Below are 21,599 nucleotides of genomic sequence, written 5' to 3'. Positions count from 1 at the left end.
TGCAAGAATACCCCTGCTCAAGTAAGATAGCAAACTTGTACATAGTATCCAAGGTATAGTCTCACCAATGCCCTAAACAGTTCTGGCAAAAACTTTTTACTTTCTAACAAGGGGTATATTCCATTTCCCTTGTAATTTGCTTTCTTAATTGCTTACTGTACCTGCATATGAAATGAGGTTCACGTAGATCCTTCTGTAACACGTTGTTTTGCAGATTCTCTTTAAGTGACTATTTCAACTCTGCAAGTGAGCAACTTGCACCTTTCCACATTATACTCCATGTGCCAAACTTTTGAATCATTAATGCAGACCTTTTTGAATATTTATGCAGACCTTTTATATCCTCTGCATGTAGTCTCTTCATCCAAGCCATTAATATAGGTCATAAAGAGTTGAGGCCTCAGCACTGATCCCTGAAGAACTCTACTCATTAGTTTACCAACCTGAAAATGACCCATTTATGTTCACAGTTTCCTGTCGGTCTTGCAATTCTCTCTTAATGCTAACATCACTTCCAACATTATATATTTTCAATTTGTACAGGTAGTTCTCCTATGATGCAGAAGTTGTGTTCCCATGCAACACCATGTTGTAGAAAATCATACAATATACGTAATAGGGCCTTTGGGGAAAAAGGGTTGGGATGATCCACCAGAAATATCCGTAAAAACTGAAACAAAAATAGTAGTTAGCCTAACACAAATGATAGCACAGTCTAAGTAAATCTTTAAATAATATTTTAATGAAATGATACAGTAAATTAACACTTTAAAATGGGCGGCGCGGTGGCACAGTGGTTAGGACTGCTGCCTCTCAGCGCCAGAGACCTGGGTTCAATTCCCGACTCAGGCGACTGACTGTGTCGAGTTTGCACATTCTCCCCGTGTCTGCGTGGGTTTCCTCCCACAGTCCAAAGGTGTGCAGGTTAGGTGAATTGGCCATGCTAAATTGCCTGTAGTGTTAGGTGAAGGGGGTAAAGGTAGGGGTATGGGTGCGTTGTGCTTCAGCGGGTCGGTGTGGTCTTGTTGGGCCGAAGGGCCTGTTTCCACACTGTAAGTAATCTAATCTAAAAAAAAGACTACAGCATCGTATCTTTCATGAAGCTCTTCACCAGAAAACACCAACTGACCACATAATGCCAATGCAGAAGTCCAGTTCTCCTGAAGACTCTCCCCAGTTTGAAATAAGTTTTGAGCTAAGTTTCAAGACTTGCAGAGCTGATTGCATTCCTGTTTCAGCTGAACACACAATTTGCATTTTGCAGACGGAGGATCGTGAGGCTGCGTTTTGTTGTTCAGCTTGTGCTGGAGGTGAAATCACGTTTTAAAGAATCCACAATTTACAAATCATATTAAAACCAAATTGGGTTTAATAAATGCATGTTATAGGACTACTGGTACAGTAACCTTCCTTATCAAATGGCTTTTGGAAATCTAAATACATTACATCGAAGGTTGTCATTTATTCAGCTCTCAGGACTTGAGTGTGAAATACCATTTCCCTTTTTCAAAACAATATTAACTGCCTGATTTCATTCTGATTTTCTAAATATCTTGCTACTACCTCTGTACTACTAGATTCTAGAATGTTTCCAATGACAGGCGTTAAACTAACTAACCTAGATTTTCCTGGCCTCTGTGTCCCCCACTCCCCAAACTTCTTGGACAGAAGTGTTATATTTACAATTTTCCAAGCAACTGGGACCTTCCTAGAATCTAGGAAATTTTGGAAGATTATGACCTCTGCATCAATTTCTGTTCAAACTCTAGGATGCAGGTCATCAGGTCCAGGGAATTTGTCACACTTGAGCCACATCTGTATTCTCATTGTTTTAGTGGTAATAAGTACCTGCCTCCTTTTTGCATCATGATTTTTCAACTATTCTTGGAAGGCTTTTTGTCTCTTCCATTCTGAAAATGAATACAAAATATTTATTCAATTCCTATGACATTCCCTCACTTCCCCCGTCCCACTCAGTACTCACTTTAGCTCTCGTTTTGTATGTTTGTGGAAACTGTTAATTCTTTTTCTTTCTCGTGCTATAAATTCTTATTCTATTGCACACCCTTTCTCAACCTTTTACACAATCACTAATCTCCACACCATTGTATGCCTGTTCTGTCAATTTGTTACCGTCCTTAATTTATTATCCATAGATGGTGCATCCTTCTGGTAGAGCAATTCTCCTACAATGGAAAACATCTTTGAGAATGATGAAGTGTCTCCTAAAGGTCAGTCGTTGCAACTCCACTGTCTCACCTTTTAAACTATTTTCACAGTTCATTATTGGCATACTGGCATTTTGGCCTTAGGGTCTTTTAAGGCAGTAGTTATGGACCCACATTTCTCACACTTGTGTCCATAGTTAATCTTAACTCATTACACATTGAGATCCAAAATAACCTGGTCGTGACAAAGTTCTAGAACAGATTTAACACAGAGTGGGGGTATGAATGCATCCTTCAGGTTTCCTTTGCCAATTTGATTAGCTTTTGCGTTGATTGAAAACAAAGTCTTTAATGATTATTGTAGTACCCTTCTTGGAAGCTCTGATTATTTCTTTACACATACTCTGTCCTACTGTGTAATTATAGTACTACTCCTCCTAATGACAAGGAGCAAATCACTGTAGATGCTGTAATCTACTAAAAACAAAAAATGCTGGAGATCCCAGTGGATCAGAGCTCTAGACTCAACGTTAGCTTGCTTTCTTTCCATGGATGCTACCTGAATGACTGTGATCCCCACCAATGACCATTTACTTTGGCTAGGTCCTAACTCCATCAAAACTGATTCTACTACTTGATCTTCTAAACCAAAATAATTTCTTGTGGTTTTGAATTTTTTTGTTATTGCTGGGGCTAACCTACCATGTTTTTCTTCTGTGCTTCGTAAATGTCAAAAGCCCTTAAATTCAAGTTGCAGCATTGTTAACATTGCAGCTGTGTCATTGTCATATAATGTAATTTTTTTTAGTTTGTGCTAGCAATTCATTCCCATCTTAAGAATTTTGTGAGCATTCTGATGAAAAGCCTTTAATTCAGACTCTGTGCTATTATTTACTCTCGTCTTTATCAATATCATTACCTTACACTACATCCTAGTCCTTTCCTCTTTAATTTCTACATCTTTCATATGTACCATCCTTTCCAATATATTAAAGCTTCCAATATATTAAAGCTCTTTCTACAGAATTAGACCAAGTAAGACACTTTTGATTATTCATTTTTATATAAAATTGGAGCAGAAGTCCTAGTATTCAACAAGATTGTTGCTGATCAATTTGTGTTTTGAATTCCATATCCCTATCTATCCCCATTAACTTTTGGCTTCACTACCTTGAAAAAAAATCCATCTACCTACCTCTACATTGAAAATTTAACACTGTCTGCTTCCACCACATTCTTAAAGGTTAAAGGGTGACTTCGATGTTTATAAAATCATGAGGGGCATAGACAAGAGTGAATGGTAAGGGTCCTTTCCTAGAGTGGTCAAGTTCAAAACTGGGAGGCATAATTTTAAGGTGAGAAGAAAGTTTTGAAAAGGGCATGCGGGGAGAACAGTGATTTGCCAGAGGAAGTGGTGGATGAAGTACAGTTGCAATATTCAAAAGGCATTTTGATAGGTTACAAATGAGAAGGTTTTGGTGGAATATGGGCCAAATCCAGGTAGACAGGGATTAGTTTAGTTTGGGAACATGATCGGTACAGATTATGTGGTCTACTTCCATACTTAGTCATTATTACAAGCAAGGGAATTACCTATTGGTATTGTCAATTTCCTGAGCAATTCTCTTGGAGTCAACCTGATCCTGGTGTGCAACTCCAGTATACACTGCTCTTTCTGCTCATTGGAGTATCTGAGCCATATTTTTAGGGGTGGAAAAATTTGTTTTAATGGTTACTGGAATATTTGTTTTGATCTTTCATCTTGCTACCATTAGATGGCGCATTTTAACTGAAGCTGCTCAAACTCCTGATAAATACTTTATGACAAATTACACTACCTTCGATATAAATCTTAGAAACAACTTGGCCTGTTCCAATTCTAATTTCTAACGTAGAATTATGTCGAGCCATTACCCTGTGAGCAGTTTTCCCTAAATAAAGCTTTTTTTTGGAAAGCATGAGAAGAAAAGCTCTTGGCAAAATTAACAAATCCAAGCCAACAGTTTGGAGAATGTTAACATTTTAAAATAAACCTTTTAGAAGTATTAGGTGGTTACCACCAACCCATTTAATGGTTTAATTATAGCATGCTCTTCAAAGTTATCGTTTTGCAGTAACAGTAATTCGTAAGCACCCCTTTAACGTTCATGAACGTTTTTTATGAATATCATGATTCGTGATAGATAAAAGTAATATAGTTTGTGTTAGAAGCAGTCTTGGTGTGAATATTATCATTGTTGTGCAATTTGCATTATTAACATATCATTCAAATATCTGTAACATGGTGTTAAAAGATTTACCATAGAGCATTAATAAATAGAAACAGTATAATTGGAGAAACTCAAGTCTCATTGTATCCGTGGAGAGAGAAAGTTATCGTTTCGAATCCAAAGAGAACTCCTGAACTTTCACATTAAAATAAAATAAATATCTGCAGATACTGAAGACGTGAAACAAAATCAAAAGGCCTGGCAATGTCTGTGGAGACAATTCAGAACTGATTGTAGTGAGGAAAAGGTGGTATATGTGCTACTGATGGGGGGGGGGGGGTGGCGATGGAAGGAATAAGCAGAAATATGGAGATGGAGCTAGGAGAGATATTAATAAAACACAGAACTGTAGCTGTTGGACATCTGAAACAAAAATTAGAAATGCATGTTTTGAAAAATGGTTACTGGGGTCGAGTTAAATATCACACAAGGCTATAGTCAACAGGTTTATTTGTAAACACCAGCTTTCAGAGCGATGCTCCTTCCCCCCTGTCAACATGCGGTGCATGCTGGGAGGAGTAGCGGTCTTGGGCGGGGAGGTGGGGTTGCGGTGCATGCCGGGAGGTGGGGCGCCCAATTCCAGGGAGTTTGGGGCTGGCGATGCGTTGCATGCCGGGAGGTGTGGCGGCGGTGGTGATGCGGTGCATGCCGGGAGGTGTGGCGGAGGGTGGGGTCGTGATGCGGTGCATGCCAGGAGGTGTGGCGGCGGGGGCGGTGGGGATGCGGTGGGAGGTCGCTGACAATGGCGGCGGTGAGTGGTTCGTTGTCGGAGCTCTCGGAAAACTTTAACGGTTCCCTGTGCCGGAAATGCTCTGGTTTGGAGCGCGCGGCTGCCGCCGCTAAGTGGGTCCGTCTGAATGTCGGTGGCACCCGGTTCCTGAGCACCCGCCAGACTCTCTGCCGCGACCCCAAGTCATTCCTATATCGACTGTGCCAAGCCGACCCCGACCTGGATTCTGACAAGGTACTGGGGAAGAAAGGGATGGACTGAGACGGTGGGTGAGGAAGACCCTGCATTTTGGGCAGACGTTGGTCCCAGATAGGGTATACTGATTTAAAAATAAAACGTTCCTTAAACTTTCACCTAAAATGAGCGGATGTTTCAGTAATCTGGGGATTTGTGAATGATGTTAAAATCCCAAAACACCACCAACAATGGGGAAATTTTGATTGTGCTTATGTGCACCAGTTTTTGTATTCCTTTCAGTTGTTACCGTGTTGTATGTGCATACGATTCATTGCAACTTGTGAGATCAGCCATCACTCCATGTCAATAAGGGAATCTCAATTTCTAATTCAGAACGTAGGAATTCTTAATGTGTATGATTGATGGAATGTGATTTTTAGGAAAGGGCGTAACTGCAGGATTGATATTGCCTGCAGACACTGAGAATCCTCTCTCTTGACGAACCACAACATTAATCAATTGTTTAGCTTTTGATGTTATTAGTTGGCACTTTAAGGTACCTAACATGACTACAAGCCATACAAAATCCACAATTGAAAGAAATTTAGTTTAAAATGCTCCAGAATTTAACAAAAGTTTATTTCTCATAAAATATTCCCACTGTTTCTCCCACCAGATATTAACTGTGTGTAGTTTTCTACTGTTGTGCATGAGTTTGTGCTGGATATTACTTCTGTCACTCATTTTAGTGAATATGGTGAATTGCCTTGGCTGGTATTGCAACACAGCCCACTTACTGTAGTTTGTTTTGTTTTGGGACTTGAACAAGCACGCTGCTGGAGAGATTCTGTAATCTGTCACATTCCTGTGCTATTTTAGCATATAAACTAAGGAGGTTTATCTTGAATGTAATAATCTGTAAAAATGCATTCAAGTCAGCAATTTCATTTTGCATGATGACTTCCCTAGAGAATAGATATCCATATAGCCAGGATGATCCTGAGCTCAGTCCCTGCCCTGTACAGTACTTAGTTACTGATAACAAATGAGGTGTTGCAATTATCTTTGCTGCAGCAGAATATTCTGCAGCATCTGTCTCGGATGGTATGGACTGAACAGGGGAGACTGGACTGGGTTCTGATATCTGACAGTAATAACCATTTATTACACTTTTCAGATGCAAGTCAAGGGCCATGTTGGTACTGTACTCCACGATAAGTTGATATCTTTCAATAGTAGTAATTATTCTGAGCGTACATATTTAATGTAATTTGCATTTAACTGGATTTGGTTGAATTTCACAGCTGCATTTTTGGTGTGTCTGGAAGCATGTTATTTTACCATGTTAAAGGAGTGGTATAGTTGATTGCAGTGCTCAATATCTTGTAAATCAATCCTGAGCACAGCGACACTTGAAGCTATTTTTCCATTGACTTTGTTTTATTGTGGATTGTGCATTGAATACTTGTCTGCTAACCAATCTTTCACACTCTGGAATGATGTCTGTGCTGTCTCCTGATAAAGTTCTGTAACTTGAGATGCTATATAACAGATTTTTTTGGGGTGCATTTGTATTAGCAGCTAAATGATGAGAAGTTGAGATTATCCATTGTTACAGATGTTTGAATCAATGTCCCATGAACACCAATGTTTGCAGTCTTTCAATCAACAATCTTTCAATCTCTTCTCTGCTTTTCTCCCTGTTGGTAGTAATTGTGCTGTATTGCATCCAATAGTGCAGGTAGACACGAGCTTGTAGAAGCTGAATTTCTGGGTCCATTTATCCATGACCGAGAGACCAGTGAAACTGTAATGCTAAAAGTGAAATATAGCTGGAATATTAGTCAACTTAATAAGCAGCACGCTGGCACAGTGGTTAGCACTGCTGCCTCGCAGCGGCAGAGACCCGGGTTCAATTCCTGTCTCAGGCAACTGACTGTGGAGTTTGCACGTTCTCCCTGTGTCTGTGTTGATTTCCTCTGGGGCTCCCTCCCACAGTCCAAAAATGTGCAGGTTAGGTGAGTTGGCCATGTTAAATTGCCCGTAGTATTAGGTGAAGGGGTAAATGTAGGGGAAAGGGTCTGGGTGGGTTGTGCTTCGGCGGGTTGGTGTGGACTGGTTGGGCCGAAGGGCCTGTTTCCACACTGTGGGTAATCTTAATAGAGTAGATGACAGCCATTTATTCTGGTTCATTGGTCAAGCCATTGCCTCAAGCAGTCAGAGTCAAACTGGCAGTTAGCTGTCAATCATCATTAACTGACATATTTTTCATATACCTGAACGTCATAAACGTCGATTTTCCTGCTCCTCGGATGCTGCCTGACCTGTGCTTTTCCAGCACCACACTAATCCATATTCTTCAGTGGCATTGCATCTACAAAGCAGAGTCCACTTGCCAACCAAATCAGCACACTTTTCAGATAGTATAAATGCTGCTTTCCCTTTGCATTGGTATTCGTACAAATTGTTCTTGCATGAGACAAAAACTTTTGTCTTCATTTTTAGCAATACTAAGGGTGAAATTATAGAGATTAGTGATCATTAGCTGTATGTAACTTCCTTAACAATCTAACCTACATTTTTTAAGTAATGTCATCTTGTTCCTGCCTCAATCGAAGCAAAATGCTCAGACAGTATAGTTGACCTCCATCTTTATTCCGGGCCCTGGAGGGAGAGAGAACAATCGCCCATGTGCACAGAGACATAAGTTCTCGGTCTTCTGTAGAACAGTAGTTTCTTAATAAATTATGTTGTCGTTTACAGGGAGGAGCATCCAGATAAGGCAAAGTACGTATTGATTGGGTGACCATTACAATTGATGAGTGTCAATAGCAAAGATTAAGCCATCTGGCGTTACACAATGAATGCTCTTAACCTTAACTGGCTTCATGTCATAAATACTTTTCACCTTGTTAAACTGACCTTACATGCTGAATGTGTCCAATATTGTTAAATGGCTCTACAAAATGAATGCTTTTCCACCTTGTTAACCCATTATCATTGCCTCCAAAACCCCATTGTTAACTGCAGGTTATCTAATCTTAGTCATACTCAGCTGAACCTCTTGTTTCTCAAACCGTAACTCTTTCCCTACCTGCTCACACCCAATACACATTCTCATTAGTTATTCACTTCAGTTGTGTGGACTTCTCAAATCAAGTTTTATAACCATCACAATGCGTTGAGCTGTTTCAGTCATCCTCGTGTTATTAGGTTTAGTTAGTTTGATTTCCATTTGAAAACTCTAATCAGATGGGAACAAAAGCCCACAGAATATGGCATTTTACCCATCCAAATTTTACCTTTAATTTCATTCACTTGTCAAGTGACAATACGTCTATCCCGTTAAGCACTATAGTTTCAACTGATGTTTGTAGCTGTCTTTATGTCAGAGAGGTTTCCAAGTTTTTCAGCATGGTTGATATATTGCAGTTGCTGTCACCATGAAATTCCCACAAGTTTTTTAAAAAAAGAAGTGCTTCCATCAAAAGATCTTTTGCTGATGCAAGGCAAGTAAGTTAGTGATAACTCAGGAAGAAGCCTGACTGAAATTTCATTGCTAGTATTATCTGTTGTACTGGAACTTGTGTTCTAAGCACTATCCCAAACAAGAAATGTATCTGATAGCACCTTTTATTAATGCTAAGAAGGAAATGGGAAACCTGAAGCGAGAGAGTTAAGCTGAAGGTGACACAGTGGTTAGCACTGTGGCCACACTGCCACGGTCCCAGGTTCAATTCCAGCCTCGGGAGACTCTGTCTGTGTGGAGTTTGCGCATTCTCCCAGTGTCTGCGTGGGTTTTCTCCGGCTGCTCTGGTTTCCTCTCACAGTCACAAAGATGTGCAGGTCAGGTGAATTGGCCATAGTGTTAGGTGCGTTAGTCAGAGGGCAATGGGTCTGGGTGGGTTACTCTTCAGAGGGTTGGTGTGGACTGGTTGAGCCGAAGGGCCTGTTTCCACACTGTAGGGAATCTAATCAAAAGCTAAGTCTGAAAGATGAAATGGCAACTCAATGGTTTTGGGGGAGAAGCACAAAGCATTGCCATGTTGTGATAGAAATGATGAAACACTGGAGAATTACTAAGACTTTATCATACTAAAGTTACAAGCCCACTCTGCTGCCATTCTGTACATGCTTAATGTCAGTCTGCTCAGTGAACTATCTGATTGTGAGTCAGTTGTATGTTTTTGAACAGATTGATGTTTCATTCCTAAAACTAAATGCTTGCAACAAATATTTTCTTTATTTGAAAAGTTCAAAGTTTGCTTGGTCTATTTGAATCATACAGTTGTTTCCAAACTTAATGTGATGTTTGAAGTCACATGTTTGATTTATTTTGAAGCTACATTACCAAGGTCATACATTCTGATTAGTAGCCAGGCTACATCACTGCAGGAGGCATCTATTTAATGGAAAACATATACAGGCCAGCGAGAATTCAGGTGGTTTGACAATGTTCAATGAATGTCATTTACCAGTCATTGAAGCAGGGGTATAATTGCAATGTGCAGGAAGGCAAGACAAAAAAGGAGAAAGGGGAAATAAACTTCATCGCTTATAACCAGGTTTACATTTCAGATGAGCTGATCCTTTGGAATGTAGGAGACCAAGGATATTATATCAACAGTAAACGGTCTGTTAGAATTTCTGCCTGTGTTGTAGTTGGTCCTTGTAGGATCACTACCCTTGCATTTTCTTGAGCAACATTATGGATGAGATTCAGTTTGGAAAAAACTTTTTTTTTGTCTCTGAGGGTTCATGCAAGTATTTCACTGATCATTCTTGATGTAGTCATTGAGGACTACAGTAGAGGAGAAAAAAGGCCCTTCTATCCGTTGAGCCTGCGCCAGTCAAAAACAACCACTTAACTATTCTAATTCTATTTTATGGCAGTGGCTCAGAGCCTTGCATGCCTTGGCGACACAGGTAGGCATCTAAGTGCTACTTAAATGTTATGACGGTTTCTGATTCTACCACTCTTAGAGGGCAGTGAGTTCCAGATTCCCCTCACCTTAAACCTGTGCCTCTTTTCTCCCCCCCCCCCCCCCCAACCTTGATTTCTCCACCAAGGGGAACAAACTTGCTTCCTGTCCACACTGTCTGTGCCCCTTTTATAATTTTATGCCTTTCAATCATGTCCCCACACTGTCCCTCTTACTCCCATGGAATCACTGTCACTCTATCCAATCTCTCTTCAAAACTAAAACGCTCCACACACAGGTAACATCTTGGTAAATCCTCTTTGGACCTTTTCTGGTGCAATCACATCTTTCCTAGAATGTAGATTGCAGAACTGCACACAGTACGTTTGCTGTGACCTAACTAACTTTTGTACAGTTTAAGCATAGCCTCCTTGCACTTAAATTCTCTGCCTTAGCTAATAAAGGCAAGTTTATCTCCTGCCGCCTTACCCATTTTATGTACCTGCAACCTTAAGGGACCCATGGACATGAATACTAAGGTACTTCTGATTCTCAGTATTTCCCAGGATCTTATTCCCTTTTTTGTTTGTCTTGCTCAAGTTTTCTTTTACAGGGTTAAAAATAATGTTTGTTTAATCCAGAGAGTACATGAAGCAGCGTGTGTTATAGGACTATAAATGGGTATCTGAATTTGAATGCATGCAGCAAGCAGGAAATCCTGCCCCCCTGTGAGCTGTGGAGTCCACAAATTCCTTCCTCAATCCCTTCTTTTCTTTGCTGATGAAGAGGTTGCAATAGAAACCAACCATATTTACAAAAAAAAAGCTGTCTCCGACTTTATGGAAGGTCGGGAAGATGTAGTGAAGAGCAAGACATAGAACAAGTCAGTTATAAAAAAAATTTGTCAATTCTGTTGTGGAGAACATTTAGAGCAGATTGGATTAGGAAAAGAAAAATGTTTTGGTTGCTGGAAATACTTAGTAGAGAGAAAAGCATTAATGTTTCGGCCTTTGGATTCAGCACTGATATCAGTACTTTGAGATCATAACTACTGTATAACTACTTTATTGACAGCAAGTTGATGTCATAATTCTCTTTTTTTTATTTCCACCATAAATCTTTGTATGACATCATCGTCAGTCCTTTTGGTCATTGAAGTAATTTCTGCCTTTTGCAGATCTTACCATCGTTCTTCCTCTCTCCTTCCATCTCTGTTCATTCTTAAAGTTGTTTTTCCTTTATGTTTTGCCTGTTTAAGGGGAATTATCGCTAGACTATTAGCAATTTGCCAAACGTAGTAGGACCCAGGTTTGAATTTCACCATGACAATTGGTGGAATTGGTATTCAAGAAGAAATATCTGGAATTAAAAATCATGACTGTTGGAAAAACCCATCTAAATCACAAATGTTCTTCAGGGAAGGGAATCTCGGGTAGGCTGGCCTAAATGTGACTGCAGACCCACAGAAATGTGATTGACTCTCAGTTGTCCTCTGAAATGGTCTGGCAAGCCAATCAGATGTATCAATCAAGTTGAAATCTAAACAGAGAAATGAAACAGATGGACCACCTAGCATCAATCTAGGCACCAGTAAAGACAATGGTGGAAACGGCACTGTTGACCCTGCAAAAGCCCTCCATGGTGACAAAATTTGGAAGAGCTGTCTCTCGGGTTAATCAAACAACAGCCTGACTTAGTCATAGACACGGAATCGTGCTTCACAGAAAAAGTTGCAGTCAATGGCATCATCCTTGAATATATTCTGTCCCACTGGTGGAGGCGGTGGCACAGTGGTATACAGTCAGGAAGGAGTTTCTCAGCATTGACTGATCTCTTGTGGCTTCAGGTTAAATGTGGGCAAGGAAGCCACCTGCTGATTACCACATACTGTCCTCATTTTGCTGAAGAACCAGTATACCCATATGTTAGCAGCGCTTGGCAGTACTGAGAGTGGCAAGGGTGCAAAACGAACTCTGGGGCATTTCAATGTGTCTTGGCAGCAGCACCACTGATCAAGCTGGTCAAGTCCTAAAAGATATTGCTGCAATACTGGTTCTGCAGCAAGTGGTGAGGGAACCAACAAGAGGGAAAAACATATTTGACCTCATCCTAACCAATCTGCTAAATGCAGATGCACCTGTGCATGAAAGTATCAGAAAGAGTGACCATCGCACAGTCCTTGTGGAGACGAAATCCCACCGGCACATTGAGAATACCCTCCATCATGTTGTGTGGACCACATTGGGGCAGACGTTGTGCAGATCTATCAGGTCAAGACTGGACATCCAGGAAGCCCACTGGGCTATCAGCAGCAGAATTATACACCAGCACAATCTGCAACCCCATGGCCTAACATATTCCCACTCAGCCATTGCCATCCAGCCAGGGAATCAGCCAATGCTCAATAAAGAGTGCAGGATGACATGTCAGAAGCAACACCAAGCAAACTTATTTGTATTTCAATCAGCATAAGAAGCAAGTGACCCCACAACAAATGGATCACATCCAAGTTCTGCTCCAACCAGTTGTGAATTGCGGACGTTTGAACAACTTACTGGTGGAGGCCACTCCACAGGTATCCACGTCCTCAGTTAGGGAATAGCACAGTGCTTTAGTACAAAAGGGAAGACTGAAGCATTTGCATCTTCAGCCAAAAATGCTGATCCATCTCGGCCTCCTTCAGTGGTCCCCAGCATCTCAGATACCAATCTTAAGCCAATTTGATTTACTCCCACTTGATGTCAAGATACAGTTGGAGGCACTAGGTAGTGCAAAGGCTCTGACCCTGACAATAGTTCTGACAATAGTTCTGACAATAGTTCTGACAATAGTTCTGACAATAGTTCTGACAATAGTTCTGACAATAGTTCTGACAATAGTTCTGACAATAGTTCTGAACACTTGTGCTTCAGATCTTGCAACTCTTTTGGTCAAGCTATTTCAGTGCACTTTCAACACTGGCATCTGCCCAACAATGTGGAAAATTATCCAGGTATGTTCTGTACACAAAAAGACAGGCAAATCCAACCTGGCCAAGTAATTGCCAGATCAACCTACTCTTGATGATCAATAAAGTAATGGAAGGCATCAGCAACAGTGCTATCAAGCAGCACCTGTCAGCAATTACCTGCTCAGTGATGCCCTGTTTGGGTTCTGCCAGGGCCACTCACCTCCTAGCCTCCTTACATTTTTGGTTCAAACATGGACAAAAGAGTTGAATTCCAGCAATGAGATGAGAGTGATAGCCCTTGAATTAAGACTGCATTTGACAGAGTGTGGCTTCAAGGAGGCCTAGCAAAACTGTAATCAGTAGGTATTGGGGCAGACTGTCCATTGGTTGGGATCAGACCTGGCACACAGTAAGATGGTTGTAGTTTTTGGAGGTCAATCATTTCAGTTCCAGGACATCTCTGCAGGAGTTCCTCAGCGTAGTCCCGTAGGCCCAACTATCTTCGATTCATCATAACCTTCCGTCCATCATAAGGTCAGAAATAGGGATGTTTGTGTAATCGATTATCAGTGTGTGGGGAGGCGATGGCCTAGTGGTATTATTACTGGACTATTATTCCAGAAACCCAGAATAATATTCTGTGGACCTGTGTTTGAATCCAGACATGGCAGATGTGGAATTTGAATTCAATTTTTTAAAAATCTGGAATTAAGAGTCAACTAATAGCCATGAGACTGTTGTCAATTGTTAGAAAAACCTGTCTGGTTCACTAATGTTCTTTAGAGAAGGAAATCTGCCATCTTTACCTGGTCTGGTCTACATGTGAATCCACAGCCACAGCAATGTGGTTGACTCTCAACTGCCCTCTGAACAGCTTAGCAAGCAATTCAGTTGTATTAATTTCTAGAAAGCCACGACAAAGAAATGAAACCAGACAGACCACCTGGAATCGACCTTGAAACCGGAAAAGACAACAGCAAAAACATAAACCACCCTGTTAACCTTGCAGAGTCCTCCTTCCCAACATCTGGGGGCTAGTGCTGAAACTGGGAGAGCAGTCTCAGACTAGTCAAGCAACAGTCTGACATAGTCATTCTTAAGGAATCATACCTTGACAGATAACACCCCACACACCATCATTACCAGCCTTAGATATGTCCTGTCCCACCGGCAGGACAGACCCTGCAGACCCCGTGGCGGCACTGTGGTATGCAGTCCAGAGGGAGTTACACTACGAATCCTTGACATCAACTCAGGACCCCATGGAGTCTCATGGGTTCAGGTTAAACATGGGCAAGGAAGTGACTTATTCATTACCACATATTGTCCTCCTTCAGCTGATGAATCAGTATTCCATGTTGAACAACACTTGGAGCAAGCACTGAGCGTGGTAGGAGCGCAAAATGTACTGTGGTTGGGGATTTCAAAGTCCACCACCAAGAGTGGCTCGGCAGCAACATTACTAATCGAGTTAGTTGGGTCCTAGAGGATATAACTGCGAGACTGGGTCTGCAGCAGGTGGTGAGGAAAAAAACATACCTGACCTCATCTTAACTAATCTGCTAGCTGCAGAAATATCAGTCCATGACAGTATAGGTAAGAGTGACCATTGCACTGTCCTTGTGGAGACAAAGTCCTGCCTTCACATTGAGAATAACCTTCATCCTGTTGTGTGGCACTGTCACCATGCTAAGTGGGACAGACTTCAAACCAATCTAGCACCTCAAGACTGGACATCCATGAGGTGCTGTGGGCCATCAACAATCTGCAACCTCATGGCCTTGCATCTCCCTCACTTAACCATTACCATCAAGCCAGGGGATTATCCCTGATTCAATGGAAAGTGGAGAAGGGCATGCCAAGAGCAGCATCAGGCATACCTAAAAATGAGGTGTCAACCTGGTGAAGCCACCAAACAGGACTACTTGTGTGCTAAACGCATAAACAGCAAGTGATAGACAAACCTAAGCGATTTCATAACCAACGGATCAGGTCTGAGCTCTGCCATCCTTCCACATCCAATGTGAATGGTGATAGACAATTAAACAACTCACTGGAGGAGGAGGCTCCACAAATATCCCCACCTTCAAAGATGGAGGAGCTCAGCATATCAGTGCAAAAGATAAGGCTGATGCATCTGCAGCAATTTTCAGTCAGAAGTACCGAGTAGATGATCCATCTCTGGCTCCTCCAGTGGTCTCCAGCATCACAGATACCATTCTCCAGCCAATTTGATTTACTCCATGTGATATCAAGAAATGACGAGAGGCAGTGGATAATGCAAAGGAATGAACCCTGATAACATTCTGGCAATAATACTGAAGACGTGTGTTCCAGAACTTGCCGCTCCCCTAGCCAAGCTCTTCCAGTACAGTTACAACACTGGCATTTACCTGACAATGTGGAAAATTGCCCTGGTATGTTCTGTACACACAGCAGGACAAATCCAATCTGGCCAATTACTACCTAATCTGTCTTCTCTCCATTATTAGTAAAGTGATGGAAGGGGTCATCAGTGCTATCAAGCAGCACTTACCTGCTCAGCAACAACCTGCTCAGTGACACCCAGTGCGGGTTCCGCCGGGGTCACTCAGTTGCTGATCTCGTTGCAGCCTTGATTCAAATGTGAACAAATTAGCTGAATTCCAGAAGTAAGATGATAGTGACAGCCCTTGACATCAAGGCTGCATTTGATTGAGTATGTCATCAAGAAGATCTGGCAAAACTGGAATGAGGGGTAATGGGGGCAAGCACTCCACTGGTTAGTGTCATACCTGGTACAAAGGAACGTGGGCGTGGTTGTGGACGGTCAGTTATCTCAGCTCCAGGACATCACTGCAGGGATTCCTCAGGGTTGTGTCCTAAGCCCAACAATCTTCAGCTGCTTCATCAATGACCCTTTCTCTGTCATAAGGTCATATGTGGGGATGTCCGTTAATGATTGTACAATGTTCAGCACCATTCGTGATTCCTCAGATACTGAAGCAGTCCGTGTCCAAATGCAACAAGATCTGTACGGTATCCAGGTTTGGGCTGACATGTGGCAAGTAACATTCATGCCACACAAATGCCAGACAATGACCATCACCAATAAGAGACACTCTAACTACCACCTCTTGACATTCAACGGTATTGCCATCACTTGAATTTCCCACTGTCCATGTCCTTTGATTACCATTGACCAGAAACTCAACTGGACTCAACACACAAACGCAGTGGCTACAAGAGCAGGTCAAAGCCCGGGGATACTGTGGCTAGTATCTCACCTTGTGACCCCTCAAAGTCTATCCCCCATCTCCATGGCACACGTCAGGAGTGTGAGGGAATCCTCCCCACTTGTCTGGATAAGTGCAGCTCCAATAACACTAAAGAACCAAGCAACCTGCTTCATTGGCACCATACCTACAAACATTCAATCCCTTCACCACTGGTGCTCACTAACAGCAGTGTGCACTATTTAAAAGATACCCTGCAGAAATTCACCAAAGATCCTGAGACCGCACTTTCCAAACTCACAACCACTTCCACCTCGAAGGACAAGGGCAGCAGGAACTTAGGAACACCACCACCTGCAAGTTCACCTCCAAGCCACTCACCACCCTAACTTGGAAATGTACCACTGTTACTTTACAGTTGTTAGGTTAAAATCCTGGTATTCCCTCTCTCCCGCCATTGAGTCAACCCACAGCAAGTGGACTGCAGCGATTGAAGAAGACAGCTCACTATCACTTCTTGAGGGCAAATAAAGATAGGCTCAGTGCTGGTCTGCCAGCGATGCCCAAGTCCACTAAATGAATTTTTTAAAAATGGTCAGCACTATTCGCATTTCATCTGATAATGAAGCAGCCCATGTTAAAATACAGCCAGATCTGGACAATGTCCAGCCTTAGGCTGCAAAGTGTCGAGTAACATTCATGCCATGCAAGTGCCAGGCAATGACCAAACCACCAAAAGACAATCTAACCACTGCCCCATGACATTCAATGGTGTTAACCATCGCGAGGCTAGGAGTACTGTTGTGAGTAACTCTCAACCTGACTCACCAAAAACTGTTCGTTATCTCCAAGACACAAGTCGGGAGTATGATGGGATCTGCAAGAAGCACTTCAGAAATTCACCAAAGATCCTTAGCATCTTCCAAACCCATCACCTCTTCCGTGTAGAATGACTAGACCAGCAGACATGGGATCACCACCACTACCATCTCACCAGCCTCCAAGTCACTTTCTGTTCTGACTTGGAAATATATCACTGTTCCTTCAGTGTTGATGGGTCACAATCCTCGAAATCGCTCCCTAAGGGCTTTGTGGATCAACCTATAGAAGGCAGCGTATCACTACCATTTAAGGGCAAAAATGGACAGGTGATAAATGCTGGCTAGTCAGTGACACCTGTGTCCCACAAGTGAATTTAATTGAACATTCTGACAAAGATTCGTGAGGCCAAAGTGTTCTGTTTCTATTTGCAGAGTATCGCTAATGTTTCCTGTCTTGGAATAAGGAAGCTGTAAGTAGTGAATACAATAAGTTAGCTATCTGTCTACCACACTGGCTTGAAATTAACTTGCAAGAATGCAGTCGTAGACATCTGGTTCCTTTATTACGGCACAGTTGGAAATCCATGTAGGAAATACTATAAGTCCTTGCAATCTTTATTTAACAATTACCAATTTTTGATCCTTTCATCACACATAAAGAGTAAGTCAAATGTGACTTGCCATATAAAAGGAAAGCTTCAATTCCAGATCATGACATTGAGCATATATATCAGGTATGAGCAGGTAGGGAAAGAGTTAATTTTTGAGTTGTGTGAAACTAGGTTCAGCCGAGCATGACTCAGATCAGATAAGAACTTGCAGTTAACAATGTGTTAACAAGGTGGAAAAGCATTCATTATGTAGAGCCATTTACCGGTATTGGAAGCATTCAGTATGTAAGGTTAGTTTAACAAGGTGAAAAGTATTCATTACGTGAAGCTAGCTAAGGTTAAGAGCATTTATTGTGTAACACCAGATGGCTTAATCTTTGCTATTGACTCTCACTGATTGTCAATATGTATGTTGCCTTATCTGGATGCTCCTCCATGTAAGGGTTTTGCTTTGTCATCCCATTTCCCCATCTCAGTCAATGTAATTTGACTTAAGTCCTGGGAAGTGTTATCTGTGAGTTGCACCTTGTTATTGCTCTGTTAAAGGTTCCTTACCCTGTGGTGAAAACTGTGTTCTGGAATATGATTCATCACTGCCAAGTATTTGGTGAATTGAATGCGTGGTAGAAATAATACACTTGAAGCTTGTGGCAAAGCAAGTGAGTAATGTGTAGAACTGGTACTAGTTCAAGCCTCTGATTAATATTCCTTCCTGATTGTAGGAGATTTTGCATCAAGGTTCAAATCATTTCATAATGATTTTTAAAAACTTACTTTTTCTTCATTTATTTTGATGGTTGCCAACTGAAATCCTTCACCGCTAAGCGTAAGGAGAGCTAGGTCTGGAATTTTAGCAAGACAGAAAGAGTGAAGCTAAATTGAGGGCTACAGTATCCAGAAGAATGTAGACAGAATAATTATGCATCTTTGAAGCCCAGTGATTAACCAACCAGCTTGTGACATGATTTGTTCAGATTATATGCAGGCATAGTTTTGACTATGCAGTTTTCAAATTAACACTGCTATTTCTGCAATGCAAAGTATTGTTTTTATGATGTGTAAAGAAAGACCTCTGTTATTCAATTTGGTCAGGTAAGTGCCACCTTTTTGAAATGTAACTGAGCTCTGTAATGGGTACATGCAGCTACATGTTAATGGGTGTTTGTGAGTATTATTCAGCTGTGAAAGGCATCCACCAGTGTAGTTAGGTTACAGCATCTGAAAAGAAATAGGCTACTTAAAGGCTACAACCATTAATTAGAGCTAAAGAGCTGAAAGACAACATGATTTTAATAAAATCAAAGCAGTGCAGGAGAGAAGTGAAGAAATGAGATAACATTGACTGTGTACTTTGGTACATTGCTCAAATAAAGAAATAGGTGGATTTTCCTTTGGGCAATGGAAGTAACAATATTTTCATTTGAAAATAAAAATGTGTAAATAGTTATTGCAGTGGCAAATAGGAAGAAGCTGAAAGTTATGCATGGAACACCTGTAAATTTAGTGCTCAGTTGAAATGTCAAATTGCTCACTTATTAAAAAGTTTAGGCTGGGAGAGTGGATTCAGATTTGAAATTGAGGACACCAGGATTTCTCTGCCAGCTGTGTTCTGTTATGATTGTCTACCTCAGTGTCCCACAGACAGAGATGTCTTCTACTGTAGAGCAAACAGAGCTCTGTGTTTAAGGTCCTAAATTGCTAAAGTCAATGCCCAGTTGGGGGCTGTATGAATGGAAATATAAAATGCTGTAGCTGGAACTTTTGTTCGCCTCTGGATGACTGAAAATTGGGAAATAAACAACAGGACCCGTGGACAGTGTGAAAGTTTCCCAACATAGCTGAGATTGTACTGAGTAGTGAACGTGATGTACTTAACTTAAATCTCACAGTTTTTGCAGTACTTAATGGTGCTTTAGCAGATGAATGTAACGGTCTTGCATTACCTCTGTAAGGTTAGGTTGGTAGATGAAACAATTTGCAGTTGTTTGGTGCTAGATGTTATAAATATTGGATTTTATTTGGGAAATGTGAAGGCTGATGGATGGAAGATGAGAATGGAAATGAATCTGCTGAGGGATTCTTGAGTTATTGACTGTATGTTAACAAGGATGGATTACTGGTAGGAGTAATTGAAGACCAAAGAGTTTTGGATATTGAAGAATATTGGTTGATGTGCAGTCTTTGATATTAGGATTACTATTAAGGCTTGAGGATTGTGAAATGGTGCTTAATTTGATTCTGTGTCTAAGTATATTTGTGTGCATTTGCCTTAATACTTAATCTGAGACATTTCAGGTTCTGCAAATCCAATATACAGCATTAACCTGATTTTAACAACTTTGGTTTTGCAAGTAGAATATTCTTGCATCCGGGCGGCCCAGTGGAATGAGGATTAACTAAGACTGTTAAAAGCTACTTGCTTGGTTATGAGTGTGGTGGGAATTTTTAGCCATTGAGTAGAATCTTGCTGAAACATTTTGGGCAACAATTGGGAGTCAAGCTACATGAGGCTTTGAATTTTACATATAAAATAGCTTATATTTTAGGAAAGACCTGTTTTCTGTGACTTTTTTTTTAGAAGTGTTAGCATTTTTAGTTTAATTCCTCTTTGTAAACTTTAAGTCAGCTGATTTGTGTTTTGCTGCTTTGTCATAGATTTTGCTTTTGAAGTTTCTTGCTATTCTTATGGTCTCGCTCTGTTAGTTTGGCATTCTTTTCTCACTCAGTGGTGTCAAGTGTTGATGCTTTGATGACCATCCCCATTTAACTAGTGACTTCTGTTGTGTGCATTTGAGAGAATTCTGGGTGAGATCCAAATTAAGTTTGCTTTGGATACTTTCCACAATTAAATCCTGTTGCTGACTCAATTTGTTTTCATGAATGTCACTTGTCGTATTGGGAAATATCGGTGTGTAAATGTTTTCACTCAGCTTTCAATAAAGGTTATTATTATGATCAGCAAGGTAGACATTGTGTTTTAAAACTTACATATCTAGTTAATTCCTGAAAATAGACTATTTCATTTGAGATTAGGGAACTTGTAGTTCATTTCTATTTTATGGAATTTGTCAAAGTGGATGCATCCAGATACGTTGGTCTGCTAAAAAACGCAGATCACTGGTTGGTTGCAACAAGTATATTCATTGTACCAGCAGTCTGGCTTCCTTAATCTGAAAGAGTTCTTGGTCAGTAATTTGTATCACATTCGTCAGATCTTTTAATCAACTAACCTGGGAGTCAAAACCAAAACTTAGTTAGATACAAACATTCATATTCCTTGCTGCACATGTGGTGAAGGTGCTCCAGGGAGGGAGTTACAGGACTTTGGCCCAACACTGAAGAAGGAAGTCATATGTTTCCAAGCTGGAATTATATATGTATTGGATAACTTGGTTCCCAAGCATCTGTTGTCTTTTGACCATCTTGGCGGTAGAGATTATGGACGTGGACAATGCAAACAAAGCCTTGGCAAATTGCTGAAGGGAATCTTGTCGATGGAAAGCCCTACAGCCACTATACTATATTCTGCTAGAGGAAATGAATGCTTGAAGTGGTGGGTCAGTGCTAAACAAATGGGCTATTTTGTTCTGGGTATTGTCAAACTTATGTGCTATTGGATCTGCAGACAAGTGGGAGATTATTCCATCACGCTGCTGGCATGCTTAAAGATGGTGGGACAGGAAGTGGGATACTCTGTACTGTTCTATTCTCAGCCTTACTTTTCAGACAAAAGTA

General features: G+C 41.1%; 1 protein-coding gene across 2 annotated transcripts in view; it reads left to right on the top strand.

Moving 5' to 3' along the window:
• Positions 1-5,143: 5,143 nt before the first annotated feature.
• The window catches only part of LOC132825444 (BTB/POZ domain-containing protein KCTD5-like), a 76,175-nt gene continuing 59,719 nt past the window's right edge, over positions 5,144-21,599 (top strand). For both annotated transcript variants that reach the window (XM_060840722.1, XM_060840721.1), the window contains exon 1: positions 5,144-5,402. In XM_060840722.1, coding sequence (XP_060696705.1) covers positions 5,181-5,402 — 222 coding nt within the window. In that variant the 5' untranslated portion in view covers positions 5,144-5,180. The remainder of the gene's footprint in view (positions 5,403-21,599) is intronic.

Source organism: Hemiscyllium ocellatum, chromosome 20, assembly GCF_020745735.1.
Source record: "Hemiscyllium ocellatum isolate sHemOce1 chromosome 20, sHemOce1.pat.X.cur, whole genome shotgun sequence".
Lineage (NCBI taxonomy): Eukaryota > Metazoa > Chordata > Chondrichthyes > Orectolobiformes > Hemiscylliidae > Hemiscyllium > Hemiscyllium ocellatum.
Note: the sequence above shows the minus strand (reverse complement) of the source record. Positions and strands in the feature narration are given on the sequence as shown.